The sequence below is a fragment of the Ovis canadensis genome, chromosome 4 (assembly GCF_042477335.2).
Source record: "Ovis canadensis isolate MfBH-ARS-UI-01 breed Bighorn chromosome 4, ARS-UI_OviCan_v2, whole genome shotgun sequence".
Lineage (NCBI taxonomy): Eukaryota > Metazoa > Chordata > Mammalia > Artiodactyla > Bovidae > Ovis > Ovis canadensis.
The window spans coordinates 66,194,300-66,217,939 of record NC_091248.1 but is presented as its reverse complement, the minus strand read 5'-3'; the positions used below and the strand labels follow the sequence as shown (position 1 = coordinate 66,217,939).

At 36.5% G+C, this 23,640-nt stretch overlaps 1 protein-coding gene across 16 annotated transcripts in view; it reads left to right on the top strand.

The window, feature by feature from the left end:
• ST7 (suppression of tumorigenicity 7) overlaps positions 1-23,640 on the top strand; it is a 276,264-nt gene that overhangs the window by 30,934 nt on the left and 221,690 nt on the right. For 4 of the 16 annotated variants that reach the window (XM_069586685.1, XM_069586695.1, XM_069586681.1 and 1 more), the window contains exon 1: positions 19,638-19,791. The exons of 4 other annotated variants lie outside the window; for them this stretch is intronic. In XM_069586685.1, the coding sequence (XP_069442786.1) occupies positions 19,779-19,791 (13 nt within the window). In that variant the 5' untranslated portion in view covers positions 19,638-19,778. Of the gene's footprint in view, positions 1-19,637; positions 19,792-23,640 lie in introns of those variants that run through there. 8 more of the 16 variants (XM_069586686.1, XM_069586691.1, XM_069586697.1 and 5 more) reach the window with 6 other exon arrangements.

The following is a 23,640-nucleotide window of genomic DNA, read 5'->3' as shown; positions in this document are numbered from 1 at the left end:
CTTGGCTCTTTCCATCTTGGGGGATAGTAATGGTTCTAGGGAATGGCACTATTCCTTATCATAATTCAGTGCCCTTTCCACGTCATTGTAAATAGTTCTTTATTAATCTCTGCCTAAAGTATTCTGATCTTGGTGTGATATCTTCTTCCTGCCAGGGCCCTGCCTCATATACATAATGGAATTTAGTGGTAGTTGGAAGAGAGGAAAGAACCACCAGCCCAGGAGATCTGGATATTAGCCCTGGTCCTGCTTTGACTTGTGAGAAACTATAATTTCTTTTGGGCTTGCCTGGTGGCTAAGAAGGTAAAGAATCCACCTGCAATCTGGGATACCCGGGTTCAATGCCTGGGTCAGGAAGATCCCCTGGAGAAGGGAATGGCAACCCACTCCAATATTCTTCCCTGGAGAATCCCACCGACAGAGGAGCCCAGCAAGCTACAGTCCATGGGGTCACAGAGTGGGGCATGACTGAGCGACTTCACTACTACTGCTATAATCTCTTTTACCTTTTGACAGGTTAGGAGTAGTAATGTGCTGTGTAGGTTTGTCATGACTTTCCTTCCAAGGAGCAAGCATCTTTTAATTTCATGTGATTTTGGAGCCCAAGAAAATAAAATCTATCAGTGCTTCCACTTTTTCCCCTTCTATTTGCCGTCAAGTGATGGGACCAGATGCCGTGCTCTTAGTTTTTTGAGTGTTGAGTTTCAAGCCAGCTTTTTCATTCTCTTCTTTCACCTTCAGCAAGAGGCTCTTTTTCCTCTTCACTTTTACCTCAGTTTGCCAAGCAATCTGCTGCATAAAGTCTCTGAGCTTGTCAGTTCGTAGAGGATCAGGGACGGAAATCAGGCATGCCGTTGCTGCACTGCCTTCCAAATTACTTTGAAATGTCCCCTCTTCCGCCTTTTAATGGTGGACGTATTAATAAACTTCAGTACACCAGAAGTTTTGGAAAATTTGTTTATACAGAATTACAACAGAATTACTGCCCTAATCTTAGAGTTTCCAATAGTGGAGAGGTAGAAAAATACATTTACAGTCTTACCACCTGCTCTTTCAGGAATTTGCATACTAAACATTCTATATAGTTGTAGTGTAGCCTCCCAGGCTCCTCCTTCGACATAATTCCAAGTGTGGTAAGTGAGCGAACTACAAACCCTGTGAGCAAGAGCACTCAGGGACAGATAGAAGAGAAGATGAACCACCTTTGAATTTGGGAGGAGAAAATAGGAGCAAATCTGTGCCTCTGTGGTTCCAAAGGGCTACACAGAGCCTTGTGGAGGGCATACTGGCCACCAGACAGTTGTGTTAATAAAACAAAATTGTGACACTTAGTAGATGATAATTTGGAAAAGAAAGATTAGATGCCTTCCTAGTATTATTCCACTGATTAGTGTCATCTCGTAGAACAATTTGTTTGTGACTATTTTAAGAAAGCTGAACCATTCTGTAGCTACTAATCAACTTGGTCTAATATTGAAGTTTCTGTTTTTGATGTTGCCCATGTCTAGAATTTTGTTCCAAAGGCTTAACTGTTAAAAAAGTTTGGATTTGAACTATGATTACATAAGTGTTTTCTATCACTGCCACTGAAGAATTCTGTGCCTTTGCTGTGAATTCCCTTCAGAATGGCAGTGAGATACACTGTCACATGCTTAGGAAGCTTCAGAGCAGCGCTGCCCAATAGGACTTTCTGTGGCAGTGGACATGCTCTAAAATGAAGCAGCTGTTGAACATATGTGACTGGTGTTGCTGAGGAACTGAATTTTTAATTTAGATATGAATAGCCATAGTTAGCTAGTGGCTACCATGTTGGATAGGAAAGCTTCAGAGGCAACTTTAATATGAGTATTTTTGTAAGTGACCAAGAAACAAAGTGACCTTTTGGACTTTTTCAAGCTGCATGTTAAACATTCCTTTAGGGTTTAGTTCTATATTCAATATCATTTTCATTTGTATCTCCATTTAGTTCTGTAGCCTATCAAAATAATAGTTAATAATAAAAGCTTTGTGCAACTTCAAATTTAAGATGGTAGGGAAATATAGTATTAAGGTTGGGAGGACAGTGCTGTCCCACTAGCAGCCATGTAGAAATGTGTGTGTGGGCTTTGTGTTGTCGCAGTGACTGGTCGTGGTTGGCCTTTAATGCCTGGGGGCCAGGGATGTTAAAACTGTAGTGTTATTGCTTTAAAGACCCATAGTGCCCTCACTGAGAAGTACTGTTGGATCTTTTCGATGGTAAGAGTTATGTTACAGTTGAGAAATCCTAGTGTCCAAAGGCTTATCTCTTCTCTGAAAAACTCAGATAATTTTTCTCTGAAAAATTTGGAAGACATTCTCTAAAGCTTCTGGCTATGAGATTTTTCTCTGTTCTGTAGCCTATGGTGTTGTGAATCTAGGAGTTCTTTTCAGCACCAACCAATTAGTAGAACATTTAGATGTTGATGTTGGAAAACACTGTTTTGTCACTTGCTTAGCGCAAAAGCAGTGAAACTGGAACTTTATCCAGTGTGCATAAAAATCCACAGGGCGGATTGATAAAACTGTTCTGCTGCAAATGAATGGAAGCAACAGAGGTCTAGTCATCGTGAGTCCTCACCCAAACAGGGCACACCTCACTCTGCTTTAAAAGACCTGTCAGTCAAACTACTTGTAGTACTATGTGGAGACATGCATGTATTTATAGAATATATTTCCAGATTTAAAGACCACTTTCTTCCTGTAAGAATGAAGTAGAAAACTTCCAATGCTAAGTGCAGTTGAATGGTTTTACTGCTATTTTCTGTTATGGTCCCTGGAGCTCAGGTGTCTGTTTTCCTGGGAAGGAACCTTTCACTTGATAAATGAGCTGGAAAGAGAGGCTTTTATATCAGTGTGAGTTATGGAAAGGACTAGTGGTTAGTAAAGGTGATAAAATTACAGGGATCAGGAAATGATACTTTCAGAAGCAATCCATGTAGGCTATTAACAGAACCTACAAACTTTCAAGATTGTTTCTGGGCCAAGCTTGGGAAAAGGTGTGTCATATATAACTGTCATAGTAGCCAGAGACCACTTCTGATACATTCTTGTTTCTTGTGTTGCAGTGCTTTTTCCCCCCATTTCTTGTAACTATGGGTGGTAGATTCATAACTGTATTAATGTCAGTTTTGGGGGTATACTGACTTTTCCTTATTTTTCCCCTCAGTGCCATAGAAATGGCAGAATCCTTGTCTTATTCTAGCAGAACATAATCTGATTTAATCTTGCTTAAAGGCAAAATGTAATTAAAAACATATGGAAACCTGAAAAGATGTCATGCTTTATAAACATACTTTCTTAAATATTGAAGTTTCACTACATAATTTTTGCTGAAGATCCAATCAAGAAAGAATATTTTTGGGAGGAGATTTCAAATTTCTAATGCAGTATTGTTGTTTTTATACAGTATTTGGTTATGCTTACAAGCTTCTTAATTACCTTCAGCTGATAACATTATTAATGCAGCCTATTTCAAATTGATTAGGTATATAGAATTTCTGCTGGTTCCCTAAGGGCTTCAGTGTGTGTGTGTGTGTGTGTGTGTTAAAGGTAGAATCCCTTCAATGAAAAAAATATGCAAGTCAATAATAATAAAATCTTACTCTTTTTTCTACAATGACAGATTAATTTACTGAATTAGTTTTTTTAGAATGTGCTTTTAAAAATGTTTCTTTGGAAGGAGTTCTAAATGGGTTGTCTATCACTCATAAATTGCTGCTATATTGATTCATGACACATGGAGAGTGTCTTTGCAGAGTGACTACAATCTTTAGAGACCTCACTTTCATTTTCAGTAGTTTTTGCAAATTTAAGGTGAGGGTCTCTCAAAATGATATACATCATTATATATTTGTCTGTTTTTTAAATTGAGAAAACTGACTTTTATGGTATCTTATTTTAAATAATGTTTAGGTTCTTTGTTCTCAAAGTTTCTTAACATTCATGTGGGTGAATGTTGAACAGTATGCATCATATTTCTTTGACAGAATAACTTGATTCGGGTGGAAAATGGTTATATTGGATATATAGTAAGAAAATTATTAAATTAAGGAGGGAAAACCCCAGTGTCCTGAAAATACTCTCTTGGACAGTGATAATCAGAGATCTAGGGAGATAGTTAAAGGATTCTTTGACCTTGTTTTTGTATTATCCACTTGGCTCAGAATTTTACCATTTTGTTATGTTGCCCATGTTCCCTGAAGAGAAACGATGAAATATTCAACTTATTGGATCTCTTAATTCAGAAATATGTTGAAAAGAAAGTAACAGTGTATAGAAATTTTTAAAAACTCTGGTAAGATTTAAAGCTTTTGATTGCCCTTTGAAAGAGTCCATTATGATTTTATAGCAAGATGGAGGCAATGATTGTGATAATGTAATATATGACAGTTTCTATCATAGTGTTTCAATGTCTCTGATACACATACTAAAGAACCTAATAAATGTAAGTTGTTGTCTTGTTTTTTCTTTCTTTTGTTGAAATGTAAAACGGTCATTTTTTTGGACAATATTATATAATTTCTAAAGTTATATTTTTTGTCACAATTCAGACAAATACATTTGTGTTCTGCCATAAAAGGGAAAACAACCTCAGTCCTCAGACATTAACTCAAATTCAAAAGTAGCATGCCTCCTATGTAAAGTGAAGTCGCTCAGTTGTGCCCGACTCTTAGCGGCCCCCTGGACTGCAGCCTACCAGGCTCCTCCATCCATGGGATTTTCTAGGCCTCGTACGTACTTTCCCCTAATTCTTTGAGTGGATTTGGAGGACTGTGTAACCAAGTCCTGCTCTGTGCTCAGGGAGAAAAATGTAGAAGTTATAATTGCACTATCCCCCAAATGACCTAAATAATCTATTCACCTTTAGGAAATCGGTCTTTGAATAGGCATTGATTCTAGTTGATGAGTGTCTGAAAATAGACTTTTGATTATAGAAATAAAACATTTTTCTTTTTTAGCATTTTAGTGTGCTTATGTTTATGTCTGGTATTAAGAACTGTCTATGAGCCTTTATTTTTATCTTGTAATGCTTTAGCAATAAGTGCTTTACATTAACTTAAAAAGAGTACTTAATTTTTAAAAATGTGTAAGTATAATTAAAAATATGACATTTTTCATGGACTATTTTGAATAGAAGAAAACATTTATGATACTTTATATTTCTATGAAGACACAACTCAAGTATAATTAGGAATATTTTAGGTAAGTAGTTGTAGGAACCTAATATTGAGTGAACTCCGGGAGTTGGTGATGGACAGGGAGGCCTGGTGTGCTGCAATTCATGGGGTTGCAAAGAGTCGGACATGACTGAGCGACTGAACTGAACTGACTGAACTGAATATATATTTAATTTCCTCAGATATTTTTGAAGCATGGCTATGTTTAAGTGTTTTGCTATGGTGTAATGCCTGGAATTCACTGACACTTGTATTTTGTTCATTGTTATACCATCTATCCTCAGTGTATATATGTTTTAAAGAAACATACACACATTCCTAGAGTCTACATTCTCAATGAAATACCACGACATAGTTCTTTTCAATCTAATTTCACTGAAGCAGTAGGTGTTTGTTGATACACTATAATATTGACAAAATAGCTTAAAATTTCTCCCATTTTGTTGATCACTATTCACTATGATGGCAGACTTTTTATGTTAGTAATTCATATTATATAAATATAAAATGTAATATTATTTAACATTGTACAGAAAGGAAAATCTAAAATCTGTTGATTCTAAGTCTAGTCTCGGTTTTCAATCTACTTCACCTTCAGTTATCTCCTGTGGTGATGAGTCATACATAGTCCTTGTTTTTCCTGTCTGTCTCTGCATTGATTGTTATCATTAATATAAAAACATTTCCAGTTTTCATGATTAGTTATGTATATCAAATTTTTGTAAAATGCTGTAGAACATTACTGATAGATCCCACAAGATTCAGTTCCTTCTTTGCATATTATACTTCCTGCCTAAGTGCTGATCGGCTGTGGAAACAATGACTAACATGAAGCACTGTTTTAAGATACAGTATGCTGAATTCCCAGACATAAATTTAAAAATAAATTATATTCATGAAAAGTATGTAAGGCATGTTTCTGCTAAAAAAAAGGTCCTGGGAAAAAAATCTAAGTTGAATCAAGGAGATGGAGTACCAAGTAAAGAATGATTCAAAAGACAGATATATATATATATTTTTAATCTTTAGGCATTTAACATATTCAAAAGCTGATGTATGAACAAATACGTAGATCTTAAATAGAAATGTTTCAGACATGTTTCCCAGGTGGCACTAGTGGTAAAGAACTCGCCTGCCAATGTAGGAGATATAAGAGATGCAGATTTGATCCCTGAGTCCAGAAGATCCCCTGGAGGAGAGGGACTCCAATACTCTTGCCTGGAGAGTCCCCATGGACCGAGGAGCCTGATGGACTACAGTCCACAGGGTCGCAAACAGTCGGAGACGACTGAAGCAACTTAGCATGCAAGCTTACACAACTAATTTAATTAATAATAATAAATAAAGGACTTCCTTGGTGGTCCAGTTGTTCAAAAACTCTGTTTTCCCAATTCAGGGGACACAGATTTGATCCCTAGTCAGATAACTAAGATGCTGCATGTTGCACAGCCTGGCCATTAAAAAGAAAAAATAATACTAATTCCTGACATTTTACCATTTACAGAATGGTCTCGCATATGAAATATGGGTAATAGATTCCTGAGAGGCTCATACATTTCATATCTGAGAAAACTTGAGGTACATTGTTGCCTAAAGTAGAATTCAAAATTGGATCTTGCTCTAACTCCAAGTAATTTTTCCAACTCATGTCTCTTTCATAGTTGATTTATAGCAGAGTTGATGCTATTTATAGCAGCATCTAATAAAATAAGGACAGTGCCTTTTTAAAGGACAGTGTCCATATTTGGGCTTCCCTAGTGGCTTAGCAGCAGCAGCAATGGCTCAGAGGATAAAGAATCCATCTGCAATGCAGGAGACCTGGGTTCAATCCCTGTGTTGGGAAGATCCCCTGGAGGAGTGCATGGCAACCCACTCCAATATTCTTGCCTGTAGAATCCCCATGGACAGGGGAGCCTTGGATTGTAAAGAGTTGGACATGACCGAGCGACTAAGCACAGCACAGTCCATATTTTATTGGAAATAGTAAAGTTTTCAAAGGAGAAAAGTTGTTACAAGTCTGTCACCCTTTTATTTACATCTTTTAAAGTTTCAGAGTGAACTCATTCCTCTCCTATTTTTTTGTCCTTGTATTTTAGGGATGCTGCCACCAGTTGGTAGCAGTGTAATATAATTATATAATTATATATTCTGAATGCTGTGTAAATTTACTGAGATTCAAGGAGTTGCTGTCATTTCAAGTTTGTCCACTTATTCACTTAAGTAGACATTGAGCATTGCTAGGCACGGAAGTTAAGAATGAAATTTTTATTCTTTATATGCTGTTTCATTCAAATTTAAAATTTAAACAAATTTTGAATAAATGCCATTTAAAGTATTTCCCTCCAAATTTAATAATACAAATATATTTATTTTCACCAATCCTTTATCATTCTTATAGTCAGCCATTCTGACTTTAATTATATGTATAGTTCCTGGTGACTGCATTTAATCTTAATGTATTTCGACTAGATGAATGTAGTTCCATGTGCTTATATATATTCTTTTTCAGATTATTTTCCCTTATAGGTTATTATAAAACATTGAATATAGCTCCCTGTGCTATACAGTAGATTCTTTTGTTTGTTTTATATATGATAGTATATCTGTTACTCCCAAACTCCTAATTTATCCCTTTCACCCTTTCTCCTTTGGTAACCATAAGTTTGTTATCTATGTCTGTGAATCTATGTTTTGTAAATAAATTCACTTGTATCATTTTTTAGGATTCCACATATAAGTAATATCATATAATATTTCTCTTTTTTGTCTGACTTCACTTAATCTGATAATCTCTAGGTCCATCCATGTTGCTGCAATGGCATTATTTCATCCCTTTTTATGGCTGAGTAATAGATAGATAGATCTCACATCTTCTTTATTTATTCATCTGCTGATGGGCATTTAGGTTGCTTCCATGTCTTGGCTATCATGTATAGTGTATTGTAAACATGGGGGTACATGTATCGTTTCAAATTATAGTTTTCTTCAGATATATGCCCAGAAGTGGGATTTCTGGATCATATGGTAACTCTATTTTAAGTTTTTTAAGGAACCTCCGTGTTGTTCTCCATAGTGGCTGCACCAGTTTACATTCCCACCAAGAGTGTAGGAGAGTTCTTTTTCTCCACACCCTCTCTAGAATTTATTTTTTATAGACTTTTAATGATGGCCATTATGACTGGTGTAAGGTGATACCTCATTATAGTTTTGGTTTGCCGTTCTCTAATAATTGATATTGAGCATCTTTTCATGTGCCTGTTGGCCGTCTGTATGTCTTCTTTGGAGAAATGTCTGTTTAGGTCTTCTGCTCATTTTTTCATTGGGTTATTTCTTTTGATAAAAGCTCTTATATACAGAGCTATATAAGATGTTTGTAGATTTTAGAAATTAAACCCTCGTCAGTTGCATCATTTGCACATATTTTCTCCCATTCTGTAGGTTTTCTTCATTTTGTTGATGATTTCCTGTGCTGTGCAAAAACTTTTAAGTTTAATTAAGTCCCATTCATATATTTTTGCTTTTGTTTCCATAATTCTAGGAGACAGATTAAAAAAAATCTTGCTGTGATTTATGTCAAAGAGTGTTCTGCTTATGTTTTCTTCTAGGAGTTTTAGAGTAACCAGTCTTACATTTAGGTCTGTCATTAATTTTGATTTTATTTTTGTATATGGTATTAAAGAGTGTTTTACTTTCATTCTTTTACACATAGCTTTCCAGTTTTCCCAGCACCACTTATTGAAGAGACTGTCTTTTCTCCATTGTATATTCTTGCCTTCTTTGTCATTTATTAATTTGTCATAAGAGCATGGGTTTATATCTAAGCTTTCTATCTTGTTCCATTGATCTATGTGTTTTGTGTGTGTGTATGTGCCAGTACCATACTGTTTTGATTGCTGTAGCTTTGAGTATAATCTGAAGTCAGAGAGTGTGGTTTCTCCAGCTCTGTTCTTTATCAAGATTATCTTGGCTGTTTGGAGTCTTTTGTGTTTCTATACAAGTTGAAAAATTTTTGTTCTACTTTGTGAAAAATGCCACTGGTAGTTTGATAAGGATTGCTTTGAATCTATAGATTGCCTTGGGTAGTGTGGTCATTTTAACATATTGGTTCTCCCAGTGCAAGAACATGGTATATCTTTCCATCTGCTTGTGTCATCTTAAGTTTCTTTCCTCAGCATCTTACAGTTTTCTGAGATCTCTTGCCTTCTTGGTTAGGTTTATTTCTAGGTATTTTATTCTTTTTGATGCCATGGTGAATGAGAGTGTGCCCTTAAATTCTTTCTGATAGTTGTTAGCATATGGAAACAGCAGATTTCTGTGTATTAGTTTTGTATCCTGCAACTTTGCCAAATTCATTGATAAGCTCTAGTAGTTTTCTGGTGGCATCTTTAGGATTTTTCTATATGTAGTATCATGCCATATGCAAACAGTGAGTTTTACTTCTTCCTTTCCAATTGGGATTCCTTTTATTTCTTTTTCTGATTGTGATGGTTAAGACTTCCAATACTATGTTGAATAAAAGTGCTGATAATGGACATCCTTGTCTTGTTCCTGATCTTAGAGGAAATGTTTTCAGCTTTTCACCATTGAGTGTGTTAGCTGAGGGTTTGTCCTGTATGGCCTTTATTATTTGAGGGTATGTTCCCTTTTTGCCCACTTTTTGGAGGTTTTTAAGTCATAAATAGATGTTGAATTTTATCAAAAGCTTTTTCTGGCCCTATTCAGAAGATCATTTGTGTTTTATTCTTCAGCTTGTTAATATAGTATATCACATTGTTACGCCATATCAAATCAATCACGTTGATTGATTCGTGGATATTGAAAAATCCTTATATCTTTGGGATAAATGTGATAAACTTGATCATGATGTATGATTGTTTTACTGTATTGTTGGATTCAGTTTGCTAGTATATTGTTGAGGATTTTTACCTCTGTGTTCATCAGTGACATTGGCCTGTAATTTTCTTTTATCATAATAATTATAATGGATGAGAATCTGAAAAAGAATATATGTACATTAAAAACCAAATCACTTTGGTATATACCTGAAGCTCCCACCACAGTGTAAATCAACTATACTTCAATTAAAAAGAAAAAGACTAATTGGACCTTTAACTGCTAGATTTTTACAGTTTTCAGGCTTTTAGGCTTACTTTACATATAAAAATGAAAATTCATTTTTTCCCCCTGGGTTGAATGTTTTCCATAGTGAACTCATTCTGCTTTTGCAGCAGTGACAAATCATATAAAGTAGAAAGTGAAAATCATCAGTAGTTATACTGCCAAAGGAGCCCATTGTATGCTTTTTTAAAGTGTCTTAAATTTTATTTTATTTAAAACTTTACTGAAAATTTTAAATTGTGGGAAAATTTACATAATGTTAAATTTACCATCTTGGCTAGTTTTTAAGTGTACAGTTCAGTGGTGTTAAGTACATTCACATTGTTGTGTAACCAATCTTCAGAACTTTTTCTTATCTCACTGAAGTGCAAGTGCTACGTCCATTACAATTCCCCCTCCCCTCCTACCAGCCTCTGCAATGACCCTTCTACTTTCTTTCTCTATGACTGTATCTACTATAGATATCCCATGTAAGTGGAATGATGCAATAGTATGTCTTACCATGACTGACTTATTTCACTTGTTGTTAGATAATGTCCTCAAGATTCTTCCATATTGTAGCATGTGTCAGAATTTCCTTCCTTTTTCTCACTGTATGCTTTTCAAAAAGAAAGCTAAAGTATTAGCGTATTATTCCTATTTTTTAAGCTTAACAACATGTTGCAGATATCTTCTCAAGAACATCAGTATTTATATACCATTGTGTATGTATCATTTCCATTGCTACCAAGAATGGTTTTCCTGTTCCACAGATGGGGAAAATAAGACTTGGAGGTGAGTGAGTACCTTTCAGTTTACAAGTAGCAATGGCAGGGACTGAATTCAGTTTTGCTTGATTCTAGAGGCAGTTGAAGCATGGTTTGTATAGATAAAGGATGTGACTATTGTAGAAAAAATGAAGCAGTTTTAAAGACGAATTTCTGTAGTAGCTAAAGGACCTGATGTGTGCTCTTGTTAACGAAACTTGGATTTTATAGTTGCAGCAGACACAAATATGTGTCTCTGGAAGCATCTTCCCAGTATTATACTGCATTACATTTTCTCTTAAATCACTTATATCTGTGTTAAGAATGGGTCTTTCTAAGGAGGCAGCAACTACTCTAATCAGAAGTGTATTTTCAGTGGCCTTTCGAAAAGCCAGAAATAAAAGAGCAGAGAGAAAATTATCTGCTTCTTGTCTGAAGGATAATGAAAAGTGGAAATCGCTGAAACTCTCAGTGAATTACATCAGATATTCATAATTAAAGTACATCAGATATCATAATTATGTAATTACATAATTAATGTAAATAATTAATGTAGCTCTAAAAATTTTAGAGCTAGAAAAGTGCCAAAATAATCTAAACCTACTTCTTAATTTCATAAAAATCAGGTGTTGTTGTGAAATAGCTACCCAAAGTAGTTGAATATGCACTTAGTCTTGAAATTTAAGTTTCTTATTTCTCAAGAATTCTCTTTCAGCTACTGTTGGTGAATGGGGTCAGCTTTTTCCATACCAAACTAGCTGTTATTTGTATTTTATTCTCTGAGTGTACTTTGTACAAAGTTTCCTGGCTTATAGTATAATTGAGGTGATTTAGAGGTGTTAATGATTTCCATTTTTATATAATTTTTGAGGGCTATAGATGAATGTGGGTTGGAAATGTTTTTGTTACACTGAAAGTAGTTGACTTCTTATAAGTTAATTCAGCATTTATCATTAATTCTAACATGCTGGACAGTGAACATGTAGTGTGGGCTGTCAAGACTAGGTGTTGCTCTTATCATTAAAATGAGGGGAATTGGAATAGAAGTTTTCTTGAGTTTCCCACCCTGATCCATCAAGCTGTTTTTGATGGAATCCATTACCTTTGTGAATTTTGTTAATGGTAGAGACCTAACTGAAAATCAGTTCTTTCAAAGAAAGGTCAAATTAACTATAGTAAAGATTATGGAACAGGGCCGGCAGACTATAGTCCAAGGGCCACCTGTTTCTTCAAGCTAACAATATTTCTTTAAAGTATTTTAAGTGGTTAAAAAAAAAGAAGAAAAACATTTCATGATACATAAAATTATAAAAAATTTAGTTCCACAGTCTGTAAATGAAGTTTTATCGGAATACACTACATATACTCATTTATTTATGTGTTGTATGATTACTTCAGGTGTTTCTTGACTTCCTACTTTTGCGTTCCAGTCCCCTATAATGAAAAGGATATCTTTTTTGGTTGTTAGTTCTAAAAGGTCTTGTAGATCTTCATAGAACTGTTCAACTTCAGCTTCTTCAGATTACTGGTTGGGGCATAGGCTTGGATTACCGTGATGTTGAATGGTTTGTCTTGGAAATGAACAGAGATCATTCTGTCATCTTGGAGATTGCATCCAAGTACTGCATTTCTGACTCTTTTGTTGACCATGATGGCTACTCCATTTCTTCTAAGGGACTCCTGCCCACAGTAGTAGATATAATGGTCATCTGAGTTAAATTCACCATTCCAGTCCATTTTAGTTCACTGATTCCTAGAATGTCGATGTTTACTCTTGCCATCTCCTGTTTGACCGCTTCCAATTTGCCTTGATTCATGGACCTAACATGCCAGGTTCCTATGCAATATTGCTCTTTACAGCATCAGACCTTGCTTCTATCACCAGTAACATCCACAACGGAGTATTGTTTTTGATTTGGCTCCATCCCTTCATTCTTTCTGGAGTTGTTTCTCCACTGATCTCCAGTAGCATATTGGGCACCTACTGACCTGGGGAGTTCCCCTTTCAGTATCCTATCATTTTGCCTTTTCATACTGTTCATGGGATTCTCAAGGCAAGAAGACTGAAGCCAGGCTTCAGCAATACATGAACCGTGAACTTCCAGATGTTCAAGCTGGTTTTAGAAAAGGCACAGGAACCAGAGATCAAATTGCCAACATCCGCTGGATCATAGAAAAAGCAAGAGAGTTCCAGAAACACATCTATTTCTGCTTTATTGACTATGCCAAAGCCTTTGACTGTGTGGAACACAATAAACTGTGGAAAATTCTGAAAGAGATGGGAATATCAGACCACCTGACCTGCCACTTGAGAAATCTGTATGCAGGTCAGGAAGCAACAGTTAAAACTAGACATGGAACAACAGACTGGTTCCAAATAGGAAAAGGAATACGTCAAGGCTGTATATTGTCACCCTGCTTATTTAACTTATATGCAGTGTACATCATGAGAAACGCTGGGCTGGATGAAGCACAAGCTGGAATCAAGAATGCTGGGAGAAATATAATAATCTCAGATATGCAGATGACACCACCCTTATGGCAGAAAGTGAAGAGGAGCTAAAAGCCTCTTGATGAAAGTGAAAGAGGAGAGTGAAAAAGTTGGCTTAAAGTTCAACATTCAGAAAACAAAGATCATGGCATCTGGTCCCATCACTTAATGGGACATAGATAGGGAAACAGTGGAAACAGTGTCCGACTTTATTTTTGGGGGCTCCAAAATCACTGCAGATGGTGATTGCAGCCATGAAATTAAAAGATGCTTACTCTTTGGAAGGAAAGTTATGACCAACCTAGATCGCATATTAAAAAGCAGAGACATTACTTTGCTAACAAAGGTCCATCTAGTCAAGGCTATAGTTTTTCCAGTGGTCATGTATGGATGTGAAAGTTGGACTGTGAAGAAAGCTGAGCACCGAAGAATTGATGCTTTTGAACTGTGGTGTTGGAGAAGACTCTTGAGAGTTCCTTGGACTGCAAGAAGATCCAACCAGTCCATCCTAAAGGAGATCAGTCCTGGTTGTTCTTTGGAAGGAATGATGCTGAAGCTGAAACTCCAATACTTTGGCCACCTCATGCAAAGAGCTGACTCATTGGAAAAGACCCTGATGCTGGGAGGGATTGGGGGCAGGAGGAGAAAGGGACGACAGAGGATGAGATGGCTGGATGGCATCACCAACTCAATGGACATGAGTTTGGGTAAACTCTGGGAGTTGGTGATGGGCAGGGAGGCCTGGCATGCGGCGATTCATGGGGTTGCAAACAGTCAGACACGACTGAGTGACTTAATTGAACTGAACTTATGATTACTTCTGCACTAAAATGGCAGAATTGAGTAGGTGTGAGAGACTGGACCGTCCCATGTAATCTAAAATATTTTTGTTTGGTTCTTTGTAGAAAGAGTGCTGGCCCCTGTTAAAACATCAAGGTTAGTTTATGTTTTGGAGTACATATGGAAATTTGTGACTTTCTTTGCTTACCAAAAACTCTAGGCTGAATACTGCCACATTTCTTGAAGGATTCTCCACTGTTTTTTTTTTTTTTGTCTCTGGGACAACCCATTCGTGACTATTTCTCATGACTTCCTTTGCTTATTTTCCAGTGGTTCCTTTTGCCAGCCAGGTAAACAGACTGAGACCATACAGGTCTGTGGTTTTTCTAAAGAAGCTTTGTACAGAAGGATATGCTTGGCTTGGGCCCCTCTCTGTTTGTTGTAGAAACCTGGATTTGCTTGTGATCTTTCCATTAGAGCTTTGATTCAAGCATATATAAAATGATCCTCAAAGTGTAAAATGAACAAATACAGTTATTGTTAGATCCATATTCATGGGAAGATCTTAATCTTTCATGTTTTTACCAGCCATTTATTTTCACCCTGCATCTCCCACCTTTACCAGGCATTTTAATAATATTAGTTATGTTTCTCATGACTCTTAACTCTATGTCAGGGTTAGTTGATGGATTTCTCACTGGTTAACTTTAAACATTTAAACTGATGTCTCTTTTTACAATACTGTTCTGATAAAATAAAAATATCAGTGGTATTCCACCTCTTATAAAAGTTATTTTCCTCCTCTCTCCAGCTGTGGTTACTTGATATCACTGTTTTTGGAGCTCATGAAAGCAGGGAGTGACCCTCCTACTTCATAAGAGGTCTGAGTTTTGCAGCTACTGAGAGCTTTGAATCCTGCCACCGTTGACCTTATTCTTTTCAAATATAGCAGAGAAGTTGTCTATCTAGAAATAATCCCTATCTCAGGGTTTGGAGTTGGGTAAAGTAGATCTTCTGTCAGATTTCACCTTGCCTTTGGTCATAATTGTGCTTTTGTGCTTGGTAAGGATGACTGTTAACTTTCTTGAAGAATATATAGCACTGGTCGTGGTCCATGGTATTGAGTTGAACAGTTCCTGTCCTGTTTTGTTATCTGGTTGGTGCTTGATGTTGCTGTGTCTTAGTTTATTAAACATTTTGAAGTATGGTGAGCACACTCATGCAAGGAGATGGGCTAATGCTGTTAGAATTTTCTTTAGTCAGAGAACCCTTTTTGCAGTGGAGTCTTCTCACATATGGGAGGGACCATGTGATAATCATGTAGACCTGTAAGCAATGAAGGATAACAGAACATGAAAAGCAAATACTGAGGCTGATGCAGGCTGTAATGTGTTGGTAGGAAGCATGGATAAGCAGTGACTTCTTAGGTAACCTTTGTTCTCCCTTAGAGTAAATGGAAATTGGGATGAGGCATACCATTAAGGCATTTTCACTTAAGTGACTTGTTGGTGAGGAGGATGAGAATAGAGACAGGAGGGAAAACTCCATCTTTTCATTTCTGGGATAACAGAGTGAGCATTTATAATCCAACCCTAGGCATGGGGTTTTAAAATGTGCAATAAAGTAAGTTATTCTATTGGTTGGAAATATGATGTAAGATATTATGGTACAATTATGGTAAATGGTATTCAGGTTTAAGAGGAAAGTGTAAAGTGGGAGCTCTGTTTATTGTCTTTCTCTAAGGAGGTGAAGGGCTATGGGCTCACATACAAGGAACTACTCCAGATAGGAAAGCCATGATGAGGAAAGTTAGGAGATGTGTGTTTCAGCCCTGAGCTGTCATCTGTAGAAATCTTGGCAATCCCTGTCCTGTCTGTCTCAGTTGTGTTTTGGAAGGAGGGGTCACGTTCAGAAGCTTTATTGCTGGTACCCAGACCTTGTTGTCCTAAGAGGTATGATCCACCAGACCATGAACTCACCAGTAAGGAGGGCCTCCAACCAGTTGTTTCTATTGTCTTTCGTGAATGTTTGTATTTGTCTGCTCATCCCTATGCTGAGTTACTAGGGCTTGTCTAGTCTTTCACTTTTCACTTTCATGCATTGGAGAAGGAAATGGCAACCCACTCCAGTGTTCTTGCCTGGAGAATCCCAGGGATGGGGGAGCCTGATGGGCTACCGTCTGTGGGGTTGCACAGAGTTGGACACGACTGAAGCGACTTAGCAGCAGCAGCAGCAGCAGAGAGGAATAGTGTCTGAACCTTTGGAGAAATTAGACATTCAAGGTAAATGCACTAGATTTCGACAATACCTGCTGAGTCACTGGTTTCCCACCCTTGAGGTGGGGCTGTTCCCAACACCCTAGCACAATGGAGGAGGGGGTGACGTGGGCTGGAGGAAAAGGAAGCACTCCCTGCTGGAAGTCACTTCAGTTTTCTCATCCAGCTATAATTGGCTTAAAGTAGAATCCTGTATCGTTAGAGTTACACAGGGTTTTAGTGATCATTCAGTTCAACCTCCTCATTTTACCTATGAGGAAATAGGTAAGACACATCTATAAGTATTCCAGAACTTTTCCAAACCAGAGAGGTAATGAGTAGCAGTGTTGATTCAACAGGTCTGGTTCAGTAATTTTACTTCTTCCGGCTTGGACCATGAAGGGATAGATTATAGCCCGAATCTGGGATGGGGTTCGGGGATGCGGTGTGGGCAGTTCCTGAGTCAGGCAGTTGCACTTAGGACATTTGTTCCTCGGCTGTAGACTGGGAACAGATGACTTGCAAAGAACCTGTGACTCCCATGACTTGTAAGTGTGTTTTGGGAAGGACTGTGATGTAATTGTGTCTGTGTCTGAGGGGTGCATCTAGGCATACTAGTGAGTCTCCTTTGTTGAGGGTGTGATGGGGCTAGAGAAGACTCTTGGGGAGGAAGGCAGGGGGATCTACCTGAAGGTGCTGTCCTCCTGAGTAAGCTTTGAAGTTACAGTCAGAGGAAACTGCTCAGCCTCTTTGGAGGCCAGATAAGTCGTATCTTCTGTGACATTTGGAAACTGAAAAGTAGAGAGGGGAAGGAGGGACTTAGTGGTTGCTGGGAGAGTGGGGTAGTACACAGTACAAGTCCTTTTACGGTTATAACTTTCTGCACTTGAGTACTTATTTCTGCTTAACTGGCTAGTGCAACTCTCATTTTAAGCTATCACAATGACTTTAGACATTATCCCTTTCATCCTGCTTATCTGTTTAATTTTTCTGTGTATTGGGATTGAACATAGACTGTAAAAAGAGTTTTTATGAACTCTGAACTAAAATATTTGGCAAACTGCAGGACTGGTTTTATTGGAAAGAATGAACCTAGTTTTTGGAAATGATCTTTCTTGTTCTGCTTCCATTTATTGATCATCTATCTGTGGAGGTGGTTAAGCACAAGAAATCTAAGTGAGGCTACTTGGGTTGAATCCTGGCTTTGTTATGTATGGTGTGTGGCCTCAGTCAAGCTACATACCCTCCACACCTCAGTTTCCTCACCTATAACATGAGGATAATACCTCACAGGGTTATCGTATGGGTTAGGTAAGTTATTAATGCATGATTCAGAACAATGCCTGGACCACATTAAGTGGTGTTTACATACTAGCTGTTGGCACAAACCAGATGTTGATCTAGGCCCTTTGTCACTTAGTTGAGATCAGAGAGATTTAAAAACTTGCTTAAGATTGTCTGACACAAAGCCTGGCGTTCTGAGGTGTGGTGAATTACTTAACTGTGGACTGTAGGTTTTAGAGCCATCTACCCATCTATCTGTCTTTTACTTTCTCATTTGGATTTTTCATTATGTTCTTATTTGTGAATAAAATGCATTTCCTTAAAATACCTGTGATTTAAGAGTTATAAAATATAAAGGATAAAAATAAAACAGTTATTCTTAAAATGATGGTGCTCAAATCCATGCTGACAGCACTAAGTTGTGAAATGCTCAAAACATCATTTCTTGTGACATCTGATAATGGCTATCAGTATTTCCACATACTTGTAAGTTGTGTGGAAATTAAGGCAGCTATTATTAGGAATTTTTAACTTACCATTTTAAAACAATCATAATGTTTTAGCCATTTGCACATTTTAATTACCAGATAAAAAGTATATCAAATTTTTATGGCTCATGGAAAGCTCCCCAGTCAGTACCCTAGATTGAGATAAAGAGAATTAAAGCCCCAGAAGTAAGACAGGGCTGCTTAGCAACAGTGACAGGTGAAGTTGATGGGAATTAACAGCTTTTGACTGTTAGCAGAATGGTGGTGTAATGGGATCTGCTTATGGTAATGAAGCATCGCCTAGATGGCTGAATGTAATGATGCTTTCTCATTCATTTCATAGAACTATAGATGATGTTGGGCTCAAAATGTTTAAATTTCTGTACTGTTTATACTTCTGATGTTATATTGAAGATTAGAATCATATTGTTTAGTATTGTCAACTTTGTAATTATCTCATGGAGAAACCTATTCCATGGAAAGAAAAGTGGCAAAATATCCCACTACTCCAATAAAACCACTCAGAACATCAATACTTTTCTTTCTCGAAGTAGTTGCAATCTGGGAGAGTATTGCTATATTTATAAACTGGAAATTATCCAACCATTCAGGTTGCTGAAAAAAAAAGACAGCTGATAAAAAATTTAAAAATTTGTATCTTGTGTCTGTGCAAGGTCTAAAGAATTGTTGTGTCAAGATGAGGTAACCGTTCTTAAGGTTTCTTTAGCCAGGACATATTCAAGATGAAAACAATTGGTAATGAAGGAAAAGATGGCTCAGTGCATGTGGCAATGTGACATAAAAGATGACATCAGATACAGTCTGTTACAGGAATGACCATATGTCCTTTTCATCTGATGTCTGTTTCAGGGCTCAGATAAATGCGTTAAAGGTTTTAGATATGCTCTAAAAGATTGTTCTTTCATCACCTGTATTAGGTTTGTTTACAAATCAAATATGTTTCAAGTAGATCACATGTGCATACTATCAAAGGAGTGAGCATAATGACAAAAGACTGTTTTTCCTAAAACTTTGGTTGCTGACTCTTTTCAGCTTATGCTGCTTGGTAATGTTGAGTATTAGAATGAAGTATACATATTTTGAGTTCTTTTCACTCAGAGAAAGAACAAAATCTATTTTTTCCTTAGTTTTAAACTAATAATATAGGAATGAAATGGGAAGAAATAATACTTCTCTTCTAAGAAAGACTTTTCTAAGGATGACTAAAAAAACAGGCAAAGGAGAGCCAGAGCCATGACCGTTGCAACTTGAATAGAGATAAGCAGAAGTGTGTGTGTGCTCAGTGTCACATGGCAGGAGGCTGTCCCCAGAGCGGTTTGCCTGTCCAGGGAGCTGTTTCATTTTGAGTTTGATAGAGTTTTACTTTGGAAAATACCCGCTTGCCTGCCTACTGCTTCTCTATGGATTATACAGGTAGAATTAAATTTAAAATATTTTCCAGCCATGTAGAATTACTTAAAATATACTATTTTGAATTATTTTAAAATTACATTGGTTATGTTTGTAAATGAAGGTAGTTAAAAATTATTATGCATGAGTTTACTCCTGTTGTATTACTTTGTTGTATACAAATCATGATTAATTTAGCATACATATATACTTAAGGGAATTTGTCAGGCATATGCTTGTTGTTTCTTGTATTTTAGTTTGAGCCATACACAGTTCAGTTCAGTTCAGTCGCTCAGCCATACACAAACAGGCTTAAAACAAATAGCAACTCATATTTAATTCACATTTTGATCCTCTGGTCAAGAAGCTTTGGAGTACAAACATCTGAGTTCAGACTATGCCACAGAGAGAATAAAATATACACATGTTTGACATTGTGGTGGTTGTTTTGTACATGTGTGCGGCTCCATCTTTTAGATGGAGTTGACGTAGTGAAGTGAATTGGAGAATTTCAGTTTTTATCCTAAATTTCTGAGTGTAACTAGCCTCTTCTTTTTTTAAAATGGTTAACCTTGTTCTTAGTTTCTAGTTTCACTGAGTGATAAGTTGGTACAAGAGTAAAGTTAAGATTAAGTTAACTGTGGGTGGTGGTTCTTGATGAGTAAGTAGGGGATTCCCTTAGATTGGATGGGGTGAAAGTGGGGTTGAGAGGTGAGGTGGTAATAGGAGATAAGGGCATGGATCTTTGCCCAAAGTTTGTGCAACTAGTTCAAAATTATATTTCCCTAAATTTGAACTTTTGGGTTATGGTGACACTTTTCTGACATATTCCTTATAAACTAAACAACAAAAACTTTAAGAAGATTTTTCTGCCAGGGCAGAGACCTATTTTCCGTACCCCAAATAATGACAAAATTCTAGTGTGCATTTAAATTAAGCTCTTACATGTTCTTTATAAATGATTCCTTTTGCTCTATGGATAGATCTTTAGCAAGATAGCTAATTATGGTGAAAATCAAATTATTGTGAAATTGTTAATAAAATGCAAATTTTAGTTACTTGCTATGTAAAGGACTTTTGTGGTGAATATTTTTTGAAGCTGAAACATTTAGAAGTAATTATTCTAAATACTCAAATACATTTTTTCTATAAATCCATATTTCCTATTTTAGAGTTCTTTAAAGCAAATTCAATAATAGTATCTCTCTCTCTGTCTGGATTTTGGATTTTTTTCTTTTTGACTTTAATGTACCAGAATTTTGTGCCAGGACTCTGAAATAGAATATACTTATTTGTTAGAAGGCTTACATGTATGTTAGAAGGCTCTATGTCTGTTTCTATGTTGAAGCAGGAAGGAATACATTTTATAGACAAAGAAATAAAATTTCTGAAGTCCTACCAGGGAGCTTTACTATACATGTATTTTTAATTATAAATTTGTACAATTTTTTCCCCAAAGGATAGAATCACTGATTTTTAAAGTTTTTCTGTAGTTTATATATTGTCATTAAAACACTTCTCTGTTGTTTTTAAGTAATAACCCATACATGGTATTTTTTTTTCATAGATGGTATTTTAAAAGACACAACTTTTAACATGCTAAATAAACATCAAGAGGAATACTAAGAAAATAAAACTTTAATGTGAACAAAGGATACAGCTCCAGAGGAACTCGAGATATGACCCTTTTAAAATTGCTGTATATACTCTTAAGAGAAAATGAGGTTTTAATTCTTACCAAATTAATAGAGATAATTAAATTAATTAAATTAGTTGTCTGATGTGGTGGGAAGCTATTTTGAGTGTTGTCTTCTATGATGATTTTTAAAAAATATTTCCATATTTGCAAAAATAGGTATATTTGGTATATTAAACTTTGATGAGGAGAACACATGTTTTCAGCTCATGGGAGAGTGAATTCTTTTGCATTCGAAAATAGAATTTATTTTGCTGTCAGCACAGTTTAGCACAACCACTTTTGTATTAATACTAATGACAGCATCACAGCACTAGAGGGGTTATCTTCCAAGAGAAAATTGAGTCTTAATTATTTAAGAATAGATTTATTTTGTTTTTCTGGAAAGTTCTTTTCCCCATGTAGTTTCCATGTTACCCATGTGGTTTCTTCTCAGTTTTTCAGGTCTCTGTTGAAGTCATCTTTTTAGGATGACATTACTTGACAGTTTTACCTAAAATAACCCTCCCATTCAATCAGTCTTCATCCTCTAATTCCTCTTATCTTTCTTTATAACATATACCCCCACTGAATACATTACATATTTGTTTGTCTGCCTCACCCTCTGGAATATAAGCTCCATAGAGGAGGGAGTTTGTTAATGGCTATACCCTTAGAGTACAAGAAGAGTAGGCTTTCAGGAAATAGTTGAGTCGATTTATGAATCGGGTTTCTTCTAAAAATTATTATTGACTTACTTTAATATTTTACTATTGTTTTTCTCACAACATTCTAGTTTAACAATAATTATTTTGACCACTAAATTATTTTGAATGTTGATCTCTTTCATTACTAATTTTATCCTGAAATTAACAGTACTGATTTTACTAATAGAAGGGCAGGGTGGCAGGCAGGCAAGGTCATAGGCAGGCATGATTGTACATAATTGATGATCCAAAGATCACTTTGGTTTTAGAGTATATTATGTGATTTTATGAAGGAGTGTGGAGGACATTAGTCAGTTTTAGTCTTCCGTCATTTCCTTTCTTTACGTTTTCCTTAGGTAGCATATTAAAATTTGCCTTCATTCTCTGAGCTCATGCTAGCTGCCCAGAGGAGAGAATGGGAGCAAACTAAAATTTCAGAATCTGTATTTTCAAAGACGGGTCTTCAGCCATATGGATTCCAACCTTCCAGAGGTGTTTAGAAATACCTCTGACATCTGAAGATTATAGAGACCTTAATAGGAATTAGAGGCTGTCATATGTGTCCAGTTTTGCGGCGAGACCTAATTTTTTTTTTAACATACTGATCCTGCTATGCTGTGCTTAGTTGCTCAGTCGTGTCCAACTCTTTTTGACCCTATGGACTGTAGCCCGCCAGGCTTCTCTGCCCATGGGGATTCTCTAGGCAAGAATACTGGAGTGGGTTGCCATGCCCACCTCCAGGGGGTCTTCCCAACCCAGGGATTGAATCCAGGTCTCCCACATTGCAGGCAGATTCTTTACCAACTGAGCCCTAGGGAAGCCTGATCCTGCTATAGTTATCTAAAAAGTAGATGTCTTGAAAAATAATGCAACCTCTAATTTACTGTTAGAAGTCTGTGGCAGGAAATAAATATAGGCATTCAAATGTATTTACATATGCATATAGACATCTTCATGTATGAACTGAAGAGAGGGGCTACATCAGTGAGTTGGCAAGAAGTTGTTGTATATAGACTATGGAAAGTACATTTGTTACTCAGTATCTGCAGGGGATGGTTTCAGACTATCCACCCCAAATCTCCAGATGCTCAAATACCTTATATAAAAATTGCGTAGTGTTTGCTTATAACCTACACACATCCCCTCTGCATATTTTGAATCATCTCAAGATTACTTATAATACCTAATATGAGATAAATGCTATGTAAGTTGTAAGTACAATGTAAATGCAATGCAAATGCCATGTCGAAAATAGCATTTTTGACACAAAAAACTTGTGTCAAGTTCAAATTTTGCTTCTGGAACTTGCTGTAATATTTTTTCCTGAATGTTTTGATCCATTGTTGGTTGAATCCACAGATGTGGAACTGGTTCATATGGAGGAATAACTATATCTGTTATCCACGGATCCTTTGCTTATTCTACTTTTCCTTTGCCTTTCTTTTGGCCACATCCACCCTCTTTTGTGTGACTATTCATGTGCAACATCTG